At 35.7% G+C, this 18,683-nt stretch overlaps 1 protein-coding gene and 2 long non-coding RNA genes across 6 annotated transcripts in view; 2 read left to right on the forward strand and 1 right to left on the reverse strand.

Annotated features, from left to right (window-relative positions):
• The first annotated feature begins 2,128 nt into the window (after window positions 1–2,128).
• Window positions 2,129–18,683, forward strand: part of LOC106912698 (immunoglobulin superfamily DCC subclass member 3) — an 82,159-nt gene continuing 65,604 nt past the window's right edge. The window contains exons 1-3 of the mRNA XM_088010018.1: window positions 2,129–2,168; window positions 10,274–10,579; window positions 13,535–13,679. Coding sequence (XP_087866144.1) covers window positions 2,129–2,168; window positions 10,274–10,579; window positions 13,535–13,679 — 491 coding nt within the window. The remainder of the gene's footprint in view (window positions 2,169–10,273; window positions 10,580–13,534; window positions 13,680–18,683) is intronic.
• LOC148156332 (uncharacterized) lies at window positions 5,804–8,251 on the reverse strand. Of its 4 annotated transcripts, none has more exons than XR_015764588.1 (6): window positions 7,965–8,251; window positions 6,850–6,938; window positions 6,643–6,760; window positions 6,399–6,466; window positions 6,209–6,324; window positions 5,804–6,110 (listed from the first exon to the last, which is right to left on the reverse strand). It is a non-coding gene; the product is annotated as an uncharacterized LOC148156332 (long non-coding RNA). The 4 variants fall into 4 exon arrangements; XR_015764587.1 differs by lacking the exon at window positions 7,965–8,251 and adding an exon at window positions 7,550–7,586; XR_015764586.1 differs by lacking the exon at window positions 7,965–8,251 and adding an exon at window positions 7,550–7,580 and having other exon boundaries at window positions 6,850–6,959.
• Window positions 16,846–18,357, forward strand: LOC148156333 (uncharacterized). Its single transcript, XR_015764589.1, has 2 exons — window positions 16,846–17,102; window positions 17,976–18,357. It is a non-coding gene; the product is annotated as an uncharacterized LOC148156333 (long non-coding RNA).

Here is an 18,683-nt window from a genome sequence, read left to right on the forward strand (position 1 = left end):
TAGCTTGTCATCTAAGAAGCAACTTCCCCTTGGGGATCAATATCTATTCTATTCTATTTTACTCTTGGATTGTCTACTCATAACTGGAATACTTCAGATCTAAGGACTACGGAATCTTTATTTATTTATTTATTTATTTTTTCTGAGCAAGAGCAAAATGCCTCTGGTCTGTACCAAGGACAGAAAACATACAAAAGGAGGAGGAATGACCTTATTTAAGAATTTCCTAAATTCTAATAAAATATTTTAAGGTTATTTTAAGTCTTGATTATGACTACTTGAGACTTCAACATCCATGTTGACAAGCTTGAAGACGAATGAGCAAAACAAGCTGTGTGATATTCCTGATAATCTTGGTCTAATTCAGCACGTTAGTCTGGTTTTATGATAAGAGTGCACAGCTTTCACACTAAAAAATAAAAATAAAATTTAAAGAAAAATATCCAAGTAAAAAAAAAAGAAAGAAATCCAAACAAAAATATTTGTTTGAACAGCAGAGCGGTCAGCCAGAATTTAAAGACAGACAGCATCCCAAGAGTGTTGGGAACTGGGGTTTTGGCTCTTTGTGAGGATTTGCTGTTTGTCTGCAGCTTCCCTCATCAACCACTAGAGGTTGCACTACGCACCATCTGGAGGGCGTGTCTGCTGACTGGAGTCAGCACACCTGTGATCTATCACCTCATTATCTAGGAGTATAAGGAGCGGGATGCCAGCACTTTAATGCCTGAGTGTTTGCCAGTTATGGTACTCTGTGCCCCTCTGAGTTTCTCTGTCTGTAGTGAGAGTCAATTAAATCCTATTTAACTAATCTTTTTTAGTTATTAAAATTATTAATAACTACATAAAACATACATCCTGGTATGTGTTGACTGTCAGTGGCTGGTTTCTTTTGTCATCGACTGATTTGACAATAGACATTTGTTTTAGTGTATTTGGAGTGCAGTGCTTGTTGGGGCAGACAGTATTCTTTGAGTTTTGATTTGCCTCCTGAAAAACTAAAATTCTTAAAAAAAATCTCTATTTCTTGTACTTCTATTGGCTCTCTGATCTGATCCCTTATATTTTTACTCATCAGGCCAGAATTTTACTCTTCCAACAGCTTTAAGTCTGTTTCTGCTGTGCAAGACTGATATATCTTTGCAGAATAAAGAAATAGTGGAAATTTCAAGAAGGTGAGAATTTTGGAGATGAAGAGGTTAATTATTTTTATTTGAGAATCTTGAGTGATCATCTCTTTTTTTATCCTTGATGCCCTAGTGCCTTTTTTTCTTCTTTAAATATGTCAGGAGGCCTGCTTGTGCCCCTCAACAATAATTTGAATTAGTCTGGCTGCTCTTGGTCTAATGACTGAGGATTCTCAATTCCCCTGTCTCCATGTTAAGACACCAGGCCCATGGTGTGGAGAGGTGCCCTCTATCAAATTACAGGCAAGAATATTTTTTTCCAACATACACTTTGTGAATTAAAACATGTCTAACATTAAAAAACTGTTTCTATTTTTCATAATTGTCTTAATAGTTGGGAGTTGGGGAGACCTAGACCTGGACTGGATTATTTTGCTCTAATAGAATATTAGAATCAGAATATTTAGAACCATGTTAGGGATTTGTGAAAGTTTTCTGATTTGTGAAACTTCAATAAAGGTTGATTATGTCACTTTTTTGCCTCTGGATCACACACTGGATCCTGACTCAGACCATAGTTCCCTGTTTAAATTAACATATTTTTTCCTCTGTGTCTCTGAAGGAACACCCCTTGATCACTACAGCTGGGATTGGCTTATAGGGGACAGACCTACAATTGGCCAGTGAGCTTCTCATCCATTCATTGACAACAATGAAGTTGAATACATAATGAGCTCTGGACTGACTTAGGTGTCTTCCTTGTTCTACTCTCAGATTAGCTTTGGAAATGGTCAGCAGCCTTCTAAGGGCTAAATGCTGAACTCCAGCATAACAGTGATGCTTTAATGGAAAGAACAATAACTATAGCTTTAACACAGAAGAATATACTGGTAAATGCATAATTAGTTTGCTTTCCACTTGGATTACTTTTTCAATTTTCAGTTTTGGTGATTTTATGGGCAATAAACTTTAATGCCAAGGAGACTGGAGGGACAAGGACCAAAATGAAACAACTTCTCCTTGCCACATGTTTGTCAGCCTTAAGTAAGTACAGATCAATGTTTGTGCTATGTATGCTGTTGCATACCATGGTATATGTTACAAACATGAATGCAATTATGAATTTAGCCAAATCTAACAGAAATAGAATCCTATTAGATTATTGGTTATATCTATCATTTTCAGGGGTAAAATTATAAAATGGTGGGATCAGCTCAGCTAAATTCACAAAGTGCAATCTTAACTTTCAAAGCATTAATCCAAACTGTGCACAAGCTTTAAAAATATCTAACAAGTAAGACTTCTTGTCTAATTTGATAACATCAAATAAGTAGTATTGATCTTTAAGAGAGATATTCTGTGTTGCAATTTTCCTGAATTACCCTGATTCTGAAATATTTTTCACATTTAAAGTCTGAAGTGAAATTGTTATCCTTTTACTTTTAAGCAGTTTGTTTCTACATATAGATGAAGAAAATTAAAAAAATGAAATTTAAAACAAGACAGTTTTTGTATGAGAGGAGAAGTGCAGATGTTAGATGGTCTGTATTCAACTCAGACCACAGAAAATGGTTCCAACCTCTGACCTTTGCTTTTTTTTGTTGGGTCAACAGAGCAGTCTGGATTTGCAGGAGGTATGGACAAAATAGTAATCCTAAAAGTCCTCAGACCCCAGTGACTTGACCTTGACACCATCATTTCCATAACACTGCCCCCTGTCTGTGCTCATACTGAGACCTTAATAAGGATACGTGTTTATGGGGTAATCCCCCTACAGCTGTCCATGGTTGTGTCCTACCCCTCTCTATCAGGCTTTGGGTCTATTGTTGGTTAACCCAGCAGAAACCTCCTTTGGTCGTAGAGAGACAAAGGATCTGTGGTGGCTAATGTTTCCTGCAGAGAAATAGAAAGAAGACAAGCATCTCAATCTGGAGAAGGTTTGTTAATGTGAAGGAGATTTAACCCAAGTAAAGTTATCATTATGAAGATCCTACTGCTGTACTTGGATTTTTCAACGCAAAATGAAATGACTTCTTATTTATCAAGTTTAAACTGTCATGGAAAGTTGTTGGTTTTAATTGATTGATTTTTTTTAGTTTGATTTATTTTATTACAATATATAAAATAATTATTTAAATTATTATTTTGACTCTAGGCTACATCAGGTAGAGCCTTAAAAATCTGAACTGTATGTTCACAGTGGATATGAAACAGTTGTTTCCTGTACATACCTGTTTTTGTGCCAATGACTGGTGCTTGTTTCATAAATATGCAGAATGAAGATCTGCACTTGCTCTGATTGTGTGGTTTTATGCTAAAAACCTGTTCAATAAGAACACTGTGGAGTGTTCAATAAGAGTGTGTAAAACTGTGGGAAGTGTGTAAAAATTTAAGGTTTGCTGTTAATGGATATTTGTGATGCAGAATGCTTCATTTGGATACCTTGATATTAATCTGGAAAAATACCTGTTTTATCTACTGCATCAAAACTCAGCTCATACAGACTAAGAAAAGCAAAGTTAAGAAGAATAATCATGGTGATTTTGCAAATGTGGAAAAACAAATTGGAATAGAAAACATTTTTCATATAACTCATACACATAGCAATTATAAAATGAGGTTGGAAGAACTGAAACAACCTTTATTGTCCTGCAAATTCATAAGACATTCATTATTTGAATGGGTTAATATCTTAAGACTGATTAAACCTATATGAGTACTGCACTCATCTCAGTTGTAGAACTTTCCTTTTGAAAATAAATTCAGGATATATAACTTGAACTTGTATGTCCTGGGTTGCAAGTTAGATTAAGCAACCCTTTCTTTCTGCAGCCTAAACCTTTGAAAGAGACATTTCCAGTAGGAAAGATTACATTTATTTGTCATTGCAAGCTCAAATCTTTAAAGTACTCTAAAAGTTCAATATCATACAGAAATGGATTCAATGAAGGTCCCCATTTTCTTTCTTAGTCCCATTATTGGGAGGAGGGGATTGTAGATATGTGAAGTTCAGGGCCAGCAGATTCCAAATGACAGCAGAAGGTGGGGAGAATACACAAATGCACCCCTCCTCCCCAATCTACATATCTGGCCTTGACCTATGATGTCCTCATGACCTCTAGGGGTCCTCTAGTCCCAATCACTAGATACTATTGACGAGGTTCTTTGGCATTTCCATCCCTTAATAAAACTTCATTATAGTAAAAGTCCGGTCTTGGAAGAAGTTGTGCTCAGTAAATTTTAAATCACATATGCTTAGATATTCATAGGTGCACTTGAATATTTTAAATGTTAACATCACTAAGTTTTTACTGTATTGCATCTTATATTAAAAACATCATGAATCTATTTGAAGACCCGACCTGTAACAGAAAACAAGAGCTGAGGAAATTAATTGAATGTCTTGATAAGAAACTTTTGCATTTGACTACAAGCTTTAGAGAGTATTTTAAACTGAAAAAGTAATTTTTCTTTATCCAAACTTTGGGTAACTTTTTGAAGGATTTAATATCCACTTTGATGTCTAAGAGAAAACCTCATGTAGAGCTATAGAATAATACACATTCCAAACCCAACAGAATGGGTGCACATTTTTAAGTGAAGAAAGAGCCAAGCCAAAAGGTAAAGTTCTCAATATACAGATTCTACCCTTGAATGATCTTAGCTTCCTCAAGAAGCACAGGCTGCTCTGTACTTTCTTGTAGACCCTACTCTCTACTGCCTTGGTGCCCATCCTCTCCTACCCTTCATATGCAACACTTTACAATGGTAGGTTCTTGGGAACAATGAACCTCGAACAATGAACCTGGCTAGCATGAGGGAAGTATCTGGTTTTACTTGGGGGGTGGGGGTGGGGGGCATTCTGCATTTCAATTTCAATCCATTTGGGACTGAGTTGGGGAAGACTCTGCTGTCAGCAAGGAGTGTGTTTTCTGAACCAACATCTCCAGCCCCAATTTTAATGCACTTTAGACATACTTTTATTCATACCAGTGACAAAGGTGGTGGGGGCAGGGAGTAAGGGGTTGGTGCAGGAAGATAACAAAGACAGTTCTCTTGAAGTTTTACAATAAATATTGTATATTTAAAGTGTTTGGATTAGTCAGGAACTGTACTGTATGTGAAAAACGCAGATATCAATCAAAATATGTATTCTGACAAATTTCTGTGGTAAAAACTGTAAACCTGAAGAAAAAAACATGTGTAGGGTGTTGTTATGGCTTCCTTTATGTGACTTATTCAGAATGTAGTGCTTTCTGAGACGCAGCCTAATACTAGCAATGGGAAACATTTTCTAACAGCAATAAAAAACAAATTCTGACTATAACTGATCCCCTACCCCCATCTGCTCTTAGAGACCTAAAATTAAATTATTCCTACACAGTAAAAACTGCTGGGTTAAAAATAACCCAATACGTAACCCAGCGCTGGGTCAAATATGGACCGACCCAACGCTGGGTTGTTTTAACCCAACTGGGTTGGGTTGAGGGTTTGACCCAGCACATTGGGTTATGGCAACTAACCAAACGTTGGGTTAAATTGACTTGTTTAAATTGGTTAAACTGACCCAAAATTGGGTTGAAATTCATAACCCAACACAAGGGTTATTATACCACTATAGTTGGGTTAAAAAAAATTATTTTAAATTTCACTATATAAAAACAGGATTAAAAGACATATGAATTTAAAGCTTCTTTTATTTCCACATGATACATATATAGAGCCAGCAATTTCATTTACAAAAGTTACAAAACATAAGTAGTTAAATCACTTCAATTCATTTGGCTACAACTCCAGAAGTATCTGTTACTCCATATTAGAAAACATTTAATGAAAAAAAGTCTGTTTTAAAGCAAACTACAAGTAAACCTTTCAGCCATTAAACAAGGAGCATTTTTAACGACACTTTAGCATTTTGCCTGTCTCCCTGCATGAGGACATACAGGTTGTCACATTTTGTAGATGCACCACCAGGTTTGTCCCAACCTGATGGAGAGAGAAGACAGAAAAAACAGGCCATTAGTGATGAACTTATATAAACAGCAAACAATTTGAGCATGATTCAGAGATGAATGTTGACTTACAGGCTGGATATCAATGAAACCCTCTGAACTTCCAGGTTGATGGATCTGAAACTCTTCTCCCAAATGTGTAAGTAGGGAGGAGCACTGGCAGCAGCTGCAGGGCTACATCATCTTGTCTGCATGGGAAACATAAGCTTGTGTTAAAATGTTAAATGTTAACAGTTTATAAACATCTCTTGAGCTTCAATACCTTAAGGGAGAAAATTCATGTTGTTGAGAAGACGGCCGCTCCTTTCTCTTCTTGGCCATACAAAAGATCTTCGTTGAGAACAAGAGAGAGAAGCACAAAAACAGGCCTTTAGTGAATTTAAAGGTAAAGGGATACATTCTCAAAAACTAATTTCTGACTGATTCTAGTTTAACACAAAACCTCACTATTGAATGTGATGCACTTAAACAATCTGAGCATTATTCAGAGATGAAGGTTGACTTACAGGCTGGATATCAATGAAAACATCTGAATTTCCAGGTTGATGGATCTGAAACTTCTCCCAAATTAGTAAGGTGGAGCAGGAAGGGGTACTGGCAGCAGCTGCAGGACTACATCATCTTCTGTATCAAACATAAGTTAGTGTTAAAATGTTACAGTAACTAAAAAGCATGACAACATTTTAGAGAACATTTCTTCTGAGCTTCAATACCTTGAGGGAGCAGACTCATGTTCTTGGTCATGCAGAAGGTCTTCGTTGAGAACGAGGAGTTTGGGTTTCGCTTAATTCTCCTGAAGATCCTGGATGTAAAATTACAAAATCTATCAGAAAAGACAAAATCACAAATCAAACTTTAATGACTGAATTAAATCTTATAGCTGTCTCAACTGCAAATAACTTGTAATTAGCCAGCAATTTCAAATGTTCGGAGTAATTTTATGTTCCTAAAAATAAATATAGCACTTAATAAAATAAAATGACATATAATTTAATTTAGAAGTAAAACTTAACACAAACTTAGTGCTGAATAACTTTCAGCACCAACTTTAAATAAATGTATTTGTAATTAATACCGTAGTAACAATAATAATAAAATGAGCAAACATTAACATTAGATATTGTCTTAGTTTTGCTTTTAATTCGTTGCCTAAAACCAGCGGGAGTTTGAAAGCAATGTGCCGGGAGACGGTCGTTCTCTCTCAGCTTAACTAGCCGCTCCGCCCGGTCAACTGACAGAGGGCGAGACGAGCCGGCGGCTGGAGGGGAGCGATAAGTGCGAACACGTCCGAGCATGTTTGTAATTAAGCTATATGTTAATAAACCGAGCGCATAATTCAGGTTTACACAACTAATTTATCGCCTAATAACTTTGCAAAAGTTATTTTATTTTCAAAAAGCATAATATACCCACATTATTAAAGCTCTGCTCGCTCTCCTCCGCCATTATTGCTGGTGTTCGAACACGTAGCCTCAGCCCGCTAAGGATGCGCGCGCATATTGCAAAAATCAGGGGACAAACCGTCAACTACCTTTTCTTTTAAAACTAAATCGATTTTTAAAAATTTGACTATGTTAAGTTACGAACAAATATGATTGAGGTTATATTAAAAACTGAATTTAATTTACTTGACAAATTGTGCCCTTCCCCTTCATCTATTTTTTCCCCAACATCCGTATTGTAGCAACACCGAAGCTCTTTGTCAGAGGAACCTACCGTAATAAACATTTTAAATAACCATAAAAATAAATATCAAACATGTTTGAAATAAATTCAATTCATGTATAAAATTCTATAAACGTTGAAACTTTATCTTCTTTTTACTTACCATGTCTTATTTCAAAGTAGAGGAGAAGTCCGTTATGCAATGTTCACAGTCATGTTGAAAATGGAGGCTTGTGAAGAGGGGCGTGGCTTCTTCCAAGTTTCATCTTTAACCCAACCGTTTGGGTAAATCTACCCACCCAACTCCTGGCCCAACAGAAGTGTGCAAGATGTAGACTTCCGATAAATTTCTGACCCAACTCATGAGTTATGAATTTTGACCCAATATTTGGTCAAACTAACCCAACCTATGACCCAACAGCTTCAACCCAGAAATTGGGTTATGAAAATAACCCAGCATTTTTTACTGTGTAGGGATGAGGGCTGGGACTCTGCTTCCCCAGAGTGACCAGGTCAAACAGTATCAGCAGAGTGGGAGGCTACTCATTAAAGGCAGATGCTTACTTATTGACTGGGTTTTTTTTAACTATCAAGCCTTTATTTACAAGCAGGAAAGTACCTGAGAAATCAGCATTCTTTAAAAATAAAGCAAAATGAAGATCAATTAAAATTAATCAGTTTTTGGTCTTTTTCTTCGTTTAAAAAGGTCTTTCTACTCGTGGCTTTTATTGATAGTTATCTTACAGGAAGGTGGGTTGTGAGAGGGGGAAGACTTGCTACAAAATGGGCTGTGAAGCAAATCCGTGACTGTGATTATATTTGATCACAGCCATATGTATGTAAATCTTAGAAGCAAAAAACTTAAAACATCAGAATGTTTACATGCAAGTGTCCCTAAAGGACACTTGCATGTCCTTTAGGGACACTTTAGGGACACTTAAAAGGAGAAACTGTTTAGGTTGACACTCAAAAGAGAAAATATTGTACTGTATTGTATTGGACTACTATTTTTAACAAATTCTCATTTTTATTCAAATGAACTGCTTGATAAACAAAACCCTGCTCAAAACTTGGTACAAATTTATTCCTCTGGTGTTTTTGCTGACTAAAAGTCAGAAGAAAGTCAAGATACATGATTGATTTTTGACAATGAATTACAATTCTTTGAAGTTAAAGCCCTCCTTGCCATAACCCTAATATTTAGCTTCCTTTTTATTATTTTCCAAAGGGAAATTTAAAAAAATAGAATTGATGATCATTTTACAGTGTTTTATCATATTGTTAGAGATGCCTGTCTTATTTTCTATCAGAATATAATTAATTTATTAGAAATTTTGGACACAACTGTATTTTTTTCCAGGGCTACTTTTCATATCCCCAGCTAGCCCGTTGCAGTGCAAAAACTTTTCTGTGTGAATTATGTATATGTATTAGGCAGAATTTAGTTAAAGTAAATGGATTGATGTCATTATGAAAATTACCAAAACTCGGACTCAGTGATATTTTCATGTTATACTGATATATAATACATTATTTACTACGTTAACAATGAACATTAACATGATCAATATGAGCAGTGCCCCCACAATCCAAGCATTAGCAAGGATCCAGATACCTGATGACAACTAAACAACCAGAAACTGCAAAGTATTTTAGACGAGCACAATTCAAACCTCCACAGTTTGAGAATGTCACTGTGGAGGTGACATCAAGGTTCAAGGTTCAAGGATGATTGTTAGTGCTTCACAGCTGGGAAACTGAGAATCTTTGTTAAGCTTTGGGGTTCTTTGCATTTGAGGACATTAACACCAAAAAAGACTGGGGGTGTCACCATGGTCATGGAGAAAAGAGGACAAGGGTGAGGATGAGAGATTTGGTAGCATGGGAAAGTCACCTCAGAGATGGATCTGAAAGGACGAGAAGAGTCGGGAGGGGTTGACTGGAATTATAAAGAAAGGGCAGATGGTACCCCTGGGTGTATGGTGGATGATGGGAACTTTTAACTAAGATTACTGGGGGTTGGGTGCAAATATTCACAGTCAGAGTGCTATTGTTATCAGTAGCCCCTGCTTCAATAGAGGGTCTACAATCTTGACCTGGCAACACTTTCAGTCGTTTTTTTCTCTTCTGGAGGCTGAACATGATGTTAATATTGTCCTCACCGGTTGCTTGGCTTGCTTGCCACTGAAAACTAAGTTAGATTTACCAGCATTCACCTTAATCCTTATTTATGGCAGGTTTTCTTCTGTGCATACAGTCTAAGTCAGCCCAAACATCTATCAGTCACCAAGCTAGTTAGTTGTTCATTGACCATTTTTAAATAATACATAATTTTGCCCATTTTGGGGATTTCAGAGGCTATTGTATAAATTAGTGTTTAACTATGCTTAACTGAATAAATAAGGAAACATTTTTTAACAGATAAATGAAATATCTGTTACCTATTGCCTGTCTTTCTCTTTTTGTCTGCAGGTTGTTGCTTGGCATCCGAACTGTCTTTCATTTTGGAACCCAGCGATGTGATCGCAGTAAGGGATCAACCACTCATGCTGGATTGCCAGGTGCAGGGCGAGCGACCGATTACAATCACATGGCGTAAAAATGGGATGCCCTTACCCTTCAGCCCACGAGTCCAGGTACTGGAAAATGGAACACTGTTAATTCAAAGATTCCAGAAACGCAGAGAAGGGAGTGATGCAGACATGGGCGAGTATGACTGTGCTGCACAGAATCGTTATGGCTTGCTGGTGAGCCGCAAGGCCAAAGTTCATTTGGCGTGTAAGTATTCAACTATCTCTCTAGAACAAAAATAAAAATGTCTGAATTATTTTAAATGTATTAAAACCATATTTTTGTAAACTGGCTATGTTTACTGTGTACTTGTTTATCTTGTCAGCTCTTAAAATTTGATTTGCAATGACTTAATTAAGTTGGGACTGCAGAGTGGCACAGTGTCACTGCTGACTTGCAGCAAGAATGTCCTGGCTTTGAATCCTGGCCTGAGATTTTTTTACATGCATTTGTGGGTTCTCTCCTGGTACTCCAGCTTCCTCTTACAGCCCCAAAGTCTGATTGTTAGGTTAATTGATCTCTCTAAATTACGAAATTCTTCATAGATGTGTGTGTGCGCGCGTGTGTATGTGTGTGGGTGCGTCCGTGTGCGTGTGTGTGTGTGTGTGTGTGTGTGTGTGTGTGTGTGTGCATGGTGGTTTGTTGTTCTGTGATGGACAGGCAATGTATGTGATTGCACAATGAACTTTTAAAATTGTCAGTAAAACAATCACAGATTTCAAGAGCTAATTTCAATTGTCATAGTTTCTGATTAAAACATTAATAAAATTAGAAATAGGTCTAAAATCAATAGAATTTAATGACTGCTGGTCATTTTGTTGAACAGAATAGAATATACTATTTTATACTATACTATAGAATATACATTTTCCCTTTGGGGCGAACCCCACAGGGAAATTACTTATTAGTTGACAAGCTACTCCATCTAATTTGTTAAATATTAATAATACAAATATAACCATAAGAGATACAGTATATAAAATACATATATGCCTAAGAGTGATTTAAGTAATTCAGTATGACTGAGTATAAATAAATAAATAAATAAATAAATAACAAGCATGCACATACAAATATGTTCATCTAAAAATAATCTATAAATGAGTGCAGATAAAATTAGATTCAAGTTACTCAGGCCTGGGTAGTCACCTGCGCAGCAAATCAAACTTAAAATTCTGTGAACTAAGATCTCCTGATCACATAATAACGATTAACCATATCTGCCATGGCAAATCATGACTAATAACTGTTGTGATCAGGCAGCATGCAATCATTATAACAATAATACATTTAGATGTATTATTATTATTATAAATGTATTATTGTTATAAAGGTTGAGCCAAGAAAATGTATATCTGTATCAAACAAGAAGCCCTTCATGTTACTTTGTACCCATGAAGTAGCTCCCAGTCTCAAAAAGGTTGGTGACCCCTGATCTAATGGCTACAGGCAGAAATGATTTCCTGTGGTGCTCTGTGGTATAATAAGTTTCTGACTGAAGATGCTCCTGTAGCCGGGGACACGTCATGAAGTGGATGAGACTCGTTGTCCAAGACAAGCTGAATCTTGAACAGGATCCTTGTCTCTGACACCACTGTCAGAGAGTCCAGCTCCACTCCAACGATGTCACTGGCCTTGTGGATCAGTCTATTGTTCTGTTGTTGTCCTTCACCTTCAGTCTGCTGCCCCAGCACACCACAGCATACAGGATGGCACTGGCAACCACAGATTCATAAAACATCCTGAGCAAAGTCCGGCAGATGTTGAAGAAACTTAGTGTACATTTTTTTGTACTGGCTTTTATATTTCATTCAGTACTACTCACATTTCTACCCATAAGTACATATGAAATATGTCAATGCAATTTGATATTACATATTTGTATCGGTCTGTTCAACTAGAACAGGCACCAAGGAGCATATGTGGTAATATCACAATGTATGCATTAGTCTTAAGGGGATTTTACAACCCAGCTTAATAAAGGCCCTAAAAGGCAGCTTCCATTTTTGGTGAACTTCATTTGCTGTTTTTGACTAGTTGCTTGATGTTCAAGAAACTGCCTTTAGCAAAATGGTTCTACTTTTAATGATACATTAAAAGTGTCATTAATGTATCATTAATACATTAATGATACATTAATGTATTAATTAATGTATCATTAATTAATACATTAATTAATGATAATTAATTATTATTAATTATCATTAATAATAATAATAATTAATTAACAATTAATTATTAATAATTAATATTAATTATTATTATTAATTAATTAATATTAATATCTGCCATATTTAAATATGGCAGATATTTAAATCTGCCATCTGGAACATGCAATTCAAATATTTACATACAACACTAAACTAACTGTCTATCAAATCCAAATTAGAGTATATAAATAGTGTTTCTGTGTAACCATCAAATGAGAAGAAATTAACATTTTTTATGTAGTGAGTTTGATTAAATGTTGAATCTGTTTAGCCAAAGTGTAACTTTTTTTTTAAAATACAGTGAGATTTGATATGTTTTAATGTTGGCAGACTGTAATGTAGTTTGAAATACTTGTAGATTAACTTACTGGAGAAAAAGTGGAAATCAGTATCTGTAGCACAGCACCACCATGGATTGTTTAGACTGGAAACTTGGAAATTAACAAACTTTGTTGATCTCTTGTTTTAAACCAACTCCAGAACATTATTTTTAAAGTGATAACTTGCATTTCTCTTTAGGAAAAAAAATGTGCATAAAGTGTCAAAATTTATTTTCCGATTACATTTTTGCTTGACTCAGCTTTCCTGTTCATCAAGAAGAAACACAGTTGTGATCTTATTTTCATAAAGTGCTTTGCCATGATGATGTTTTATTAACAGATACCTTCTCTATAATAAGCATATATTGATTGTGGCCATGATATTAGAAACTTTGCTTGCATGTGAGCAGGTACATTTGTGTAAGTGTAAGAAAGTCTAGGAATCACAGTCATAAATTTCCACACAAAATGTATATATGGTAGCTCAAATAAATAAGTGAAATTGTCTGTAACCTTGTCAGTTCATCAGTTGTTTAACATTGTTGGTAACCAACAATGTTAAACAACTTATTGGGAAGCAGAAACTTATTGCAAGCCAGTTTATTTTATTATTTCTGTATTTATTTACGCAGCTCTTCCAAAGTTCCACACTGATCCAGTATCCATGTCTGTGAATGAGGGAGGAGTTGCTCGCTTCCAGTGTCAAATAAATGGTATTCCTGAGGCTACCATAACATGGGAAAAAGATAAAGGACCACTGAACACTTCTGACAGCAGGTAAAATCAACCAGAAGTATGCAGCCATTTGCATTAAATCTTCTACAGGACAGGTCTATAGGACATTGTCTTGTACCTTCAGAAAAAAAATGAAATAAGTAATGAGTTCCATTAACTTATTACTTAAAAGCAAATGATCTTGCTACTTTTATATTTATTTCGAAAGATTAAAAAAATCAATTGAAAAACTATATATACAGTTGAAAACAAATGCATTTACTTACAGCAAATAAAATGACTTTTTTTATTATCATTTCAGGTGAGTCATAATTACTAATATTTCTATCAAGTTTCAAGTTTATTTGAAGATCACATTTCAGCAACAAGGCAGCTCAAGATGCTTCCCACCATAAAACACATAAATAGAAAGTCACAGAATATACAGTCAACAATGGAAACACTGCATTTTGTCAAGTGCCATTGTTATACATCAGAATGATGATTAATGTTTCATTGATTATATTTCAAAAGTAACTTTAAACAGATGGGTTTTTAATCTAGATTTAAAGGCACTCAGTGTTTTGGCTGTTTTGCAGTTTTCTGGAACACTCAAAAAATGAACTTAGGGGGTTATTACATTAATAAAAGAATATCATGTACTTTTAACACAATAATTTCATGTTTTAAACAAAAACGTGATAAAATCATGTTGAACAAACAAGAAATTCATCAACTTAACGTTTATGAAATTGAATCATGTTGAGATAACACGATTCATTATAGTCAGACTGATCTTGTGCTGGAGGCGACGAGCGAGATCATGGCAGATCCCGCGAGATCATGGGAAATCACACGAGGCCCGCGAGATGATTGTTTTTCGTGCCAGGAAAACGCCAGCTGCAGTTTAGAGAATACGAAATTTTCCTGGCAGGATTGTGCACATATCAGTGTTGCTATGTTTGATTACGTTTCTATGTAATTGATGTACTCATGTCAGTGGCTAACATGTGTTAACATCACATGAAGTGATGGTTAGCTGGTAATTAATCAGCGTTTTTCTAACATTTGCACCATTTCCTGCTTGCTCCATGCTTGTGTCAAAGCACAACTGAATTGAAGTGGTCATTGCATTTATAAAAAATAACATGTTTAACAGAATTATTTTATGTTTCAAAGGCAAATATGACAAAATCACGTCAAATAAACATAAAATTCAACAACCTAGCGTTAATAAAATGTATTCAAGTTGAGACAACGTGATTCAATTTAGTCAGAATAATCTCCCGCCAAAGAGGGTCTAGCGAGACCCGGAGATCACGCGAGACCCTGGCGGGATTACGGAAGATCACGCGAGAGGCTAGCGAAATTATGGAAGATCACGCGAGATCTTGTGTCTGGGAAAACTTCAAACTGTTCTTTCAAGAGAAGCGGGAAGATTCCTGATTTGGATCTGCTTACTTTGAAAAAGGTAAGATTCAGTCTATTTTCATCCGTCTAAATCAAAATAAAAATCGAAATAAAAAGATGCAAATTAAAATCATCAGACTTTTTAAAAAAAACATTTTTTTCTATGTTCGGTCACGTTTCTATGTAATTGATGTACTCAAATCATGCTAACATCACATGAAGCAGTGTAAGGGTCACAAAGCTGCTGTCAAGACAAAAAACGGACCCCATAAATGTCAGTTTTGCTCCTCCTCAGGTTGTTAAAACTCCCTGGAAAAAAGTTGGACTGATGTAAATTCAGCATCTGGTGCCATACAAACTCTGAAGTCTGAGGTTTAGTGGATTTTAAACACTGGGGCCAAACATAAGTCTATTTAAATGTTTTTTTTATTATTATTTGATTTCAGTACTGTTATTATGTAGGTAAATGCAGAGTGGACATTGGATACACACACACTTTTGTGGCTTTCTATCGTAATACAGATTCTTCATTTATTAATAATAAAAAGTATTAAATTTGAGTCAGGAACCTGCGGAGGCCTTTGCTGTTAGAGCTTTAAATGTGCTTGCAATGTCCACATAAATGTCCACCTGCTAACTATGGATTTCTAGTATTGTTTTCTGGCTGAAACACTCAGAGGATTGTCCATTATTCCTATTAGTCCATGAACAGGCTTTCTTTTTTTTTAAATGCATATATTCCTCTGCTCTAAAGATGTATTTTGTTATTGTACTTGTTTTTCCCCAAATAATTGTAGTTCAAAAACAATTTTTAAGTTTATCGGTTTAATTTTGAAATGTTGAGGTTTTTGTTTGATTTTTATGTTTTATATTTTTATTGCTTTCTACCATGTTCAAGTCACCACTGTTCTGCACATACATGCTTGCATGTGCCCAGTGGTTATATTCAGTTTCAGAACAGCTGAAACACTGGGTGCCTTTAAATCTCAACTTAAAACCCACCTGTTTAGAGTTGCTTATAGCTAAATTAGGCTTAGTGCGGTTTTAATGTCTTCAATGTTTTTAATGTTTTTGGCTTTACTTTTTATCTGTTTCACTGTTTATTAAATGTTGCATGACTCTGTTTCTGTTTTTAATTATGTAAAGCCCTTTGAAATGCCTTTCTGCTGAAATGTGCTGTACAAATAAAATTTGATTGATTGATTCATGATGCATTCAAGAGACTTGTACTAAAAGTTTGAATGTTCAGATACAACTCTGCTCAGGGTGAATTACATATTTTAATGTTTGAAAATCTGATCTCTTTCAGAACATCACCTGTCTGTTATCCACCTACATAAGCTCTGGTGAAGGGGCTCATCGGCCATCAAGTTTTATATTGCAGTGGCTAATGGTAAGTTTTGCCAGATCTAAAGTGACTGAATCTAGAGTTAGAGCGATCATAAGGGTTCAGCTGAACTTGTATTTGGCAAGTCAGTTTTATTTGTCTTTATTTGCGTGGGGATGTGGAACTGTAAGGAGTGTTGTCTCTCTCTGTCTAGTAGATATGAGCTGCTATCAGCCCTATGCTAGCTACAGAATAGTACAGAGCAAGGGGGAAGAAGGATGAGCAGCGACATGAGATTGTGATTGACAGCACTAAAACTCTCCTGCCACTGACTGGTTGTTTCTAGCACTGGGAGAAGGCAGAGGAAATAGATTTTTCACAGTATATCCCCCTATACTGTACCCTTGTTTCAGACATAAATATTTCTTAGGTGACAGCTTCAGTTAGAAGCTTAAATAAAATGTTAAACTTAATTTTAGTCATGGCATAATGAAAGGAGAATAACAATTTTAAAGATCTTTCAAATAGGCTGCAAGCCACTGATCACTTTCGTTGTGACTTCCTTTGAATGTAGCTAAGTTTTCAAGTGTGTGACCTTATAGTATACTGCTGGATTTTGGCGGTTGTTCTCATTGTTTTCTGATCTGCATATTTAGGAAAACACGGCTGAAGTCAGACGAGAGTGGATCCTAAAAGGTCTGTGTGCATACCTGGATGAAGATCCAAAGGAGCTGGAGAAAGAGTACATGGTATGTTAATTTATCTTTGTGTCCACAAAAGAGGTGATTACAGTTGGAGTTAATTGGACTTCCTGTGAATTACCAATAAATTTAAAGTTCTTACTTTAAATAGATCATTAAAACTCTTCTTTTTTTTCACTTGGGTACATTCAATTTTAATTTGACTTTTGAGATGCTTTTAGATTTCTCCCACAGAAAAGGATAATTATTAGTAAGATTGATATAATTACAGTTATTGTTAAGTGGGTTTAAAATGAGGATTTTTAGGTGAGTTAAACTCCACAAAAAGATCTTTGGACTGTTTTATTTAGCCTTTTTTTCTAACAGCATTGTTTCATATGCAGACAAAAATATTAAGTAACTTTACCTAAGATGTTAGTACTGATCTATTTGGAAATAACTACCACACATAGTCATGACATTTTCTCCATCCAGGAAACAAGACAGGTTCTTCATGGATAAGATGTTTGGTTTGTGTACAGAGTCAGGGCTTTGTTTGCACATAAGTAGGACTGGTTTAGAATGACAGTCTGTGTGGTGGATCCTCAGACTGTCATTTCAATTGAGGAGAACAGGCCATGGAATATGGGGCCTATTTGGGATTCATCCCTTCTCTTCATGTTTTTCCATATGAGACAATATACCGTATTTTCCGCACCACAAGGTGCACCGGATTATAAGACGATTTTTGTGAAAATGTAGAAAATATGGTACCTTTTCTAAATGGGAAATCTTACCACTGGACTCACAATTAACACAGACAGATCTTTGATGGACCTTAGCTGTTGTTGAGTCAGCCAAATAAGTGTAAAGTTATTTTTTTATTTAATGAGATGTGAAATCTCTCCCCCCCAAAACCCCACCCTTGTTCCCATCATCAAGGTGCACAAATGGCCGAGACCATCTGTGGAATCTGTTATCCGACCGGAGAGTGCAGAGCCTGGCGATGCCATTGAGGATGTTGGGATTCTCCTGGAGGCGGTGGAAGTGATGAACAACTTGAGCAATCTATCTTTACATGTTTTTCTAAAGACCGCAATGGAAAACTAAATTTTAACTGTTACAGTTCGCAAAGTTGAGTGAATTTACTGACACTTTTTATGTTGTTAAGAATTTGATCTATGCTAAACACAGCCCAGTTTTTTTCTGGAAAAACAAAACTGACCTTTTGTTGTTTATTTCAACTTTCAACTCAGCTGTTTTTGGTGCTGTGTAAAAAGAAAATGGATAACAATTTTGAAAATACAGTTCATGTTGTACTTTTTCTCATTGTTGAGTGTTCTTTCTTTCAGTGTGGTCTTAAAACACTTCATTTAATAGCACTTAAGAAAATGTCTTTGATTTAACATAATTCATTCATGGAAAGATTTTCCACACGATTATATAGCTTTCTTTCAGCATGAAGCATGTTTGTTCAGCTAACTTAATTTTCATGGGTTGGATCAACTTAATTAAGTAGTGTGAAGGTATCAGTGTAAAATTAGTTGGTCTGGTTCTATTAAATTACATTGGGTCCAACTAAAGTAAATAAGTTGAACCAACACATTGGCTTTAAATCGGAGTAACATAATTACATAGTGCTGAAATAAA

Source organism: Poecilia mexicana, unplaced genomic scaffold (genome assembly GCF_051168715.1).
Source record: "Poecilia mexicana isolate PSO_F unplaced genomic scaffold, ASM5116871v1 scaffold_11, whole genome shotgun sequence".
In the NCBI taxonomy this organism is placed as follows: domain Eukaryota; kingdom Metazoa; phylum Chordata; class Actinopteri; order Cyprinodontiformes; family Poeciliidae; genus Poecilia; species Poecilia mexicana.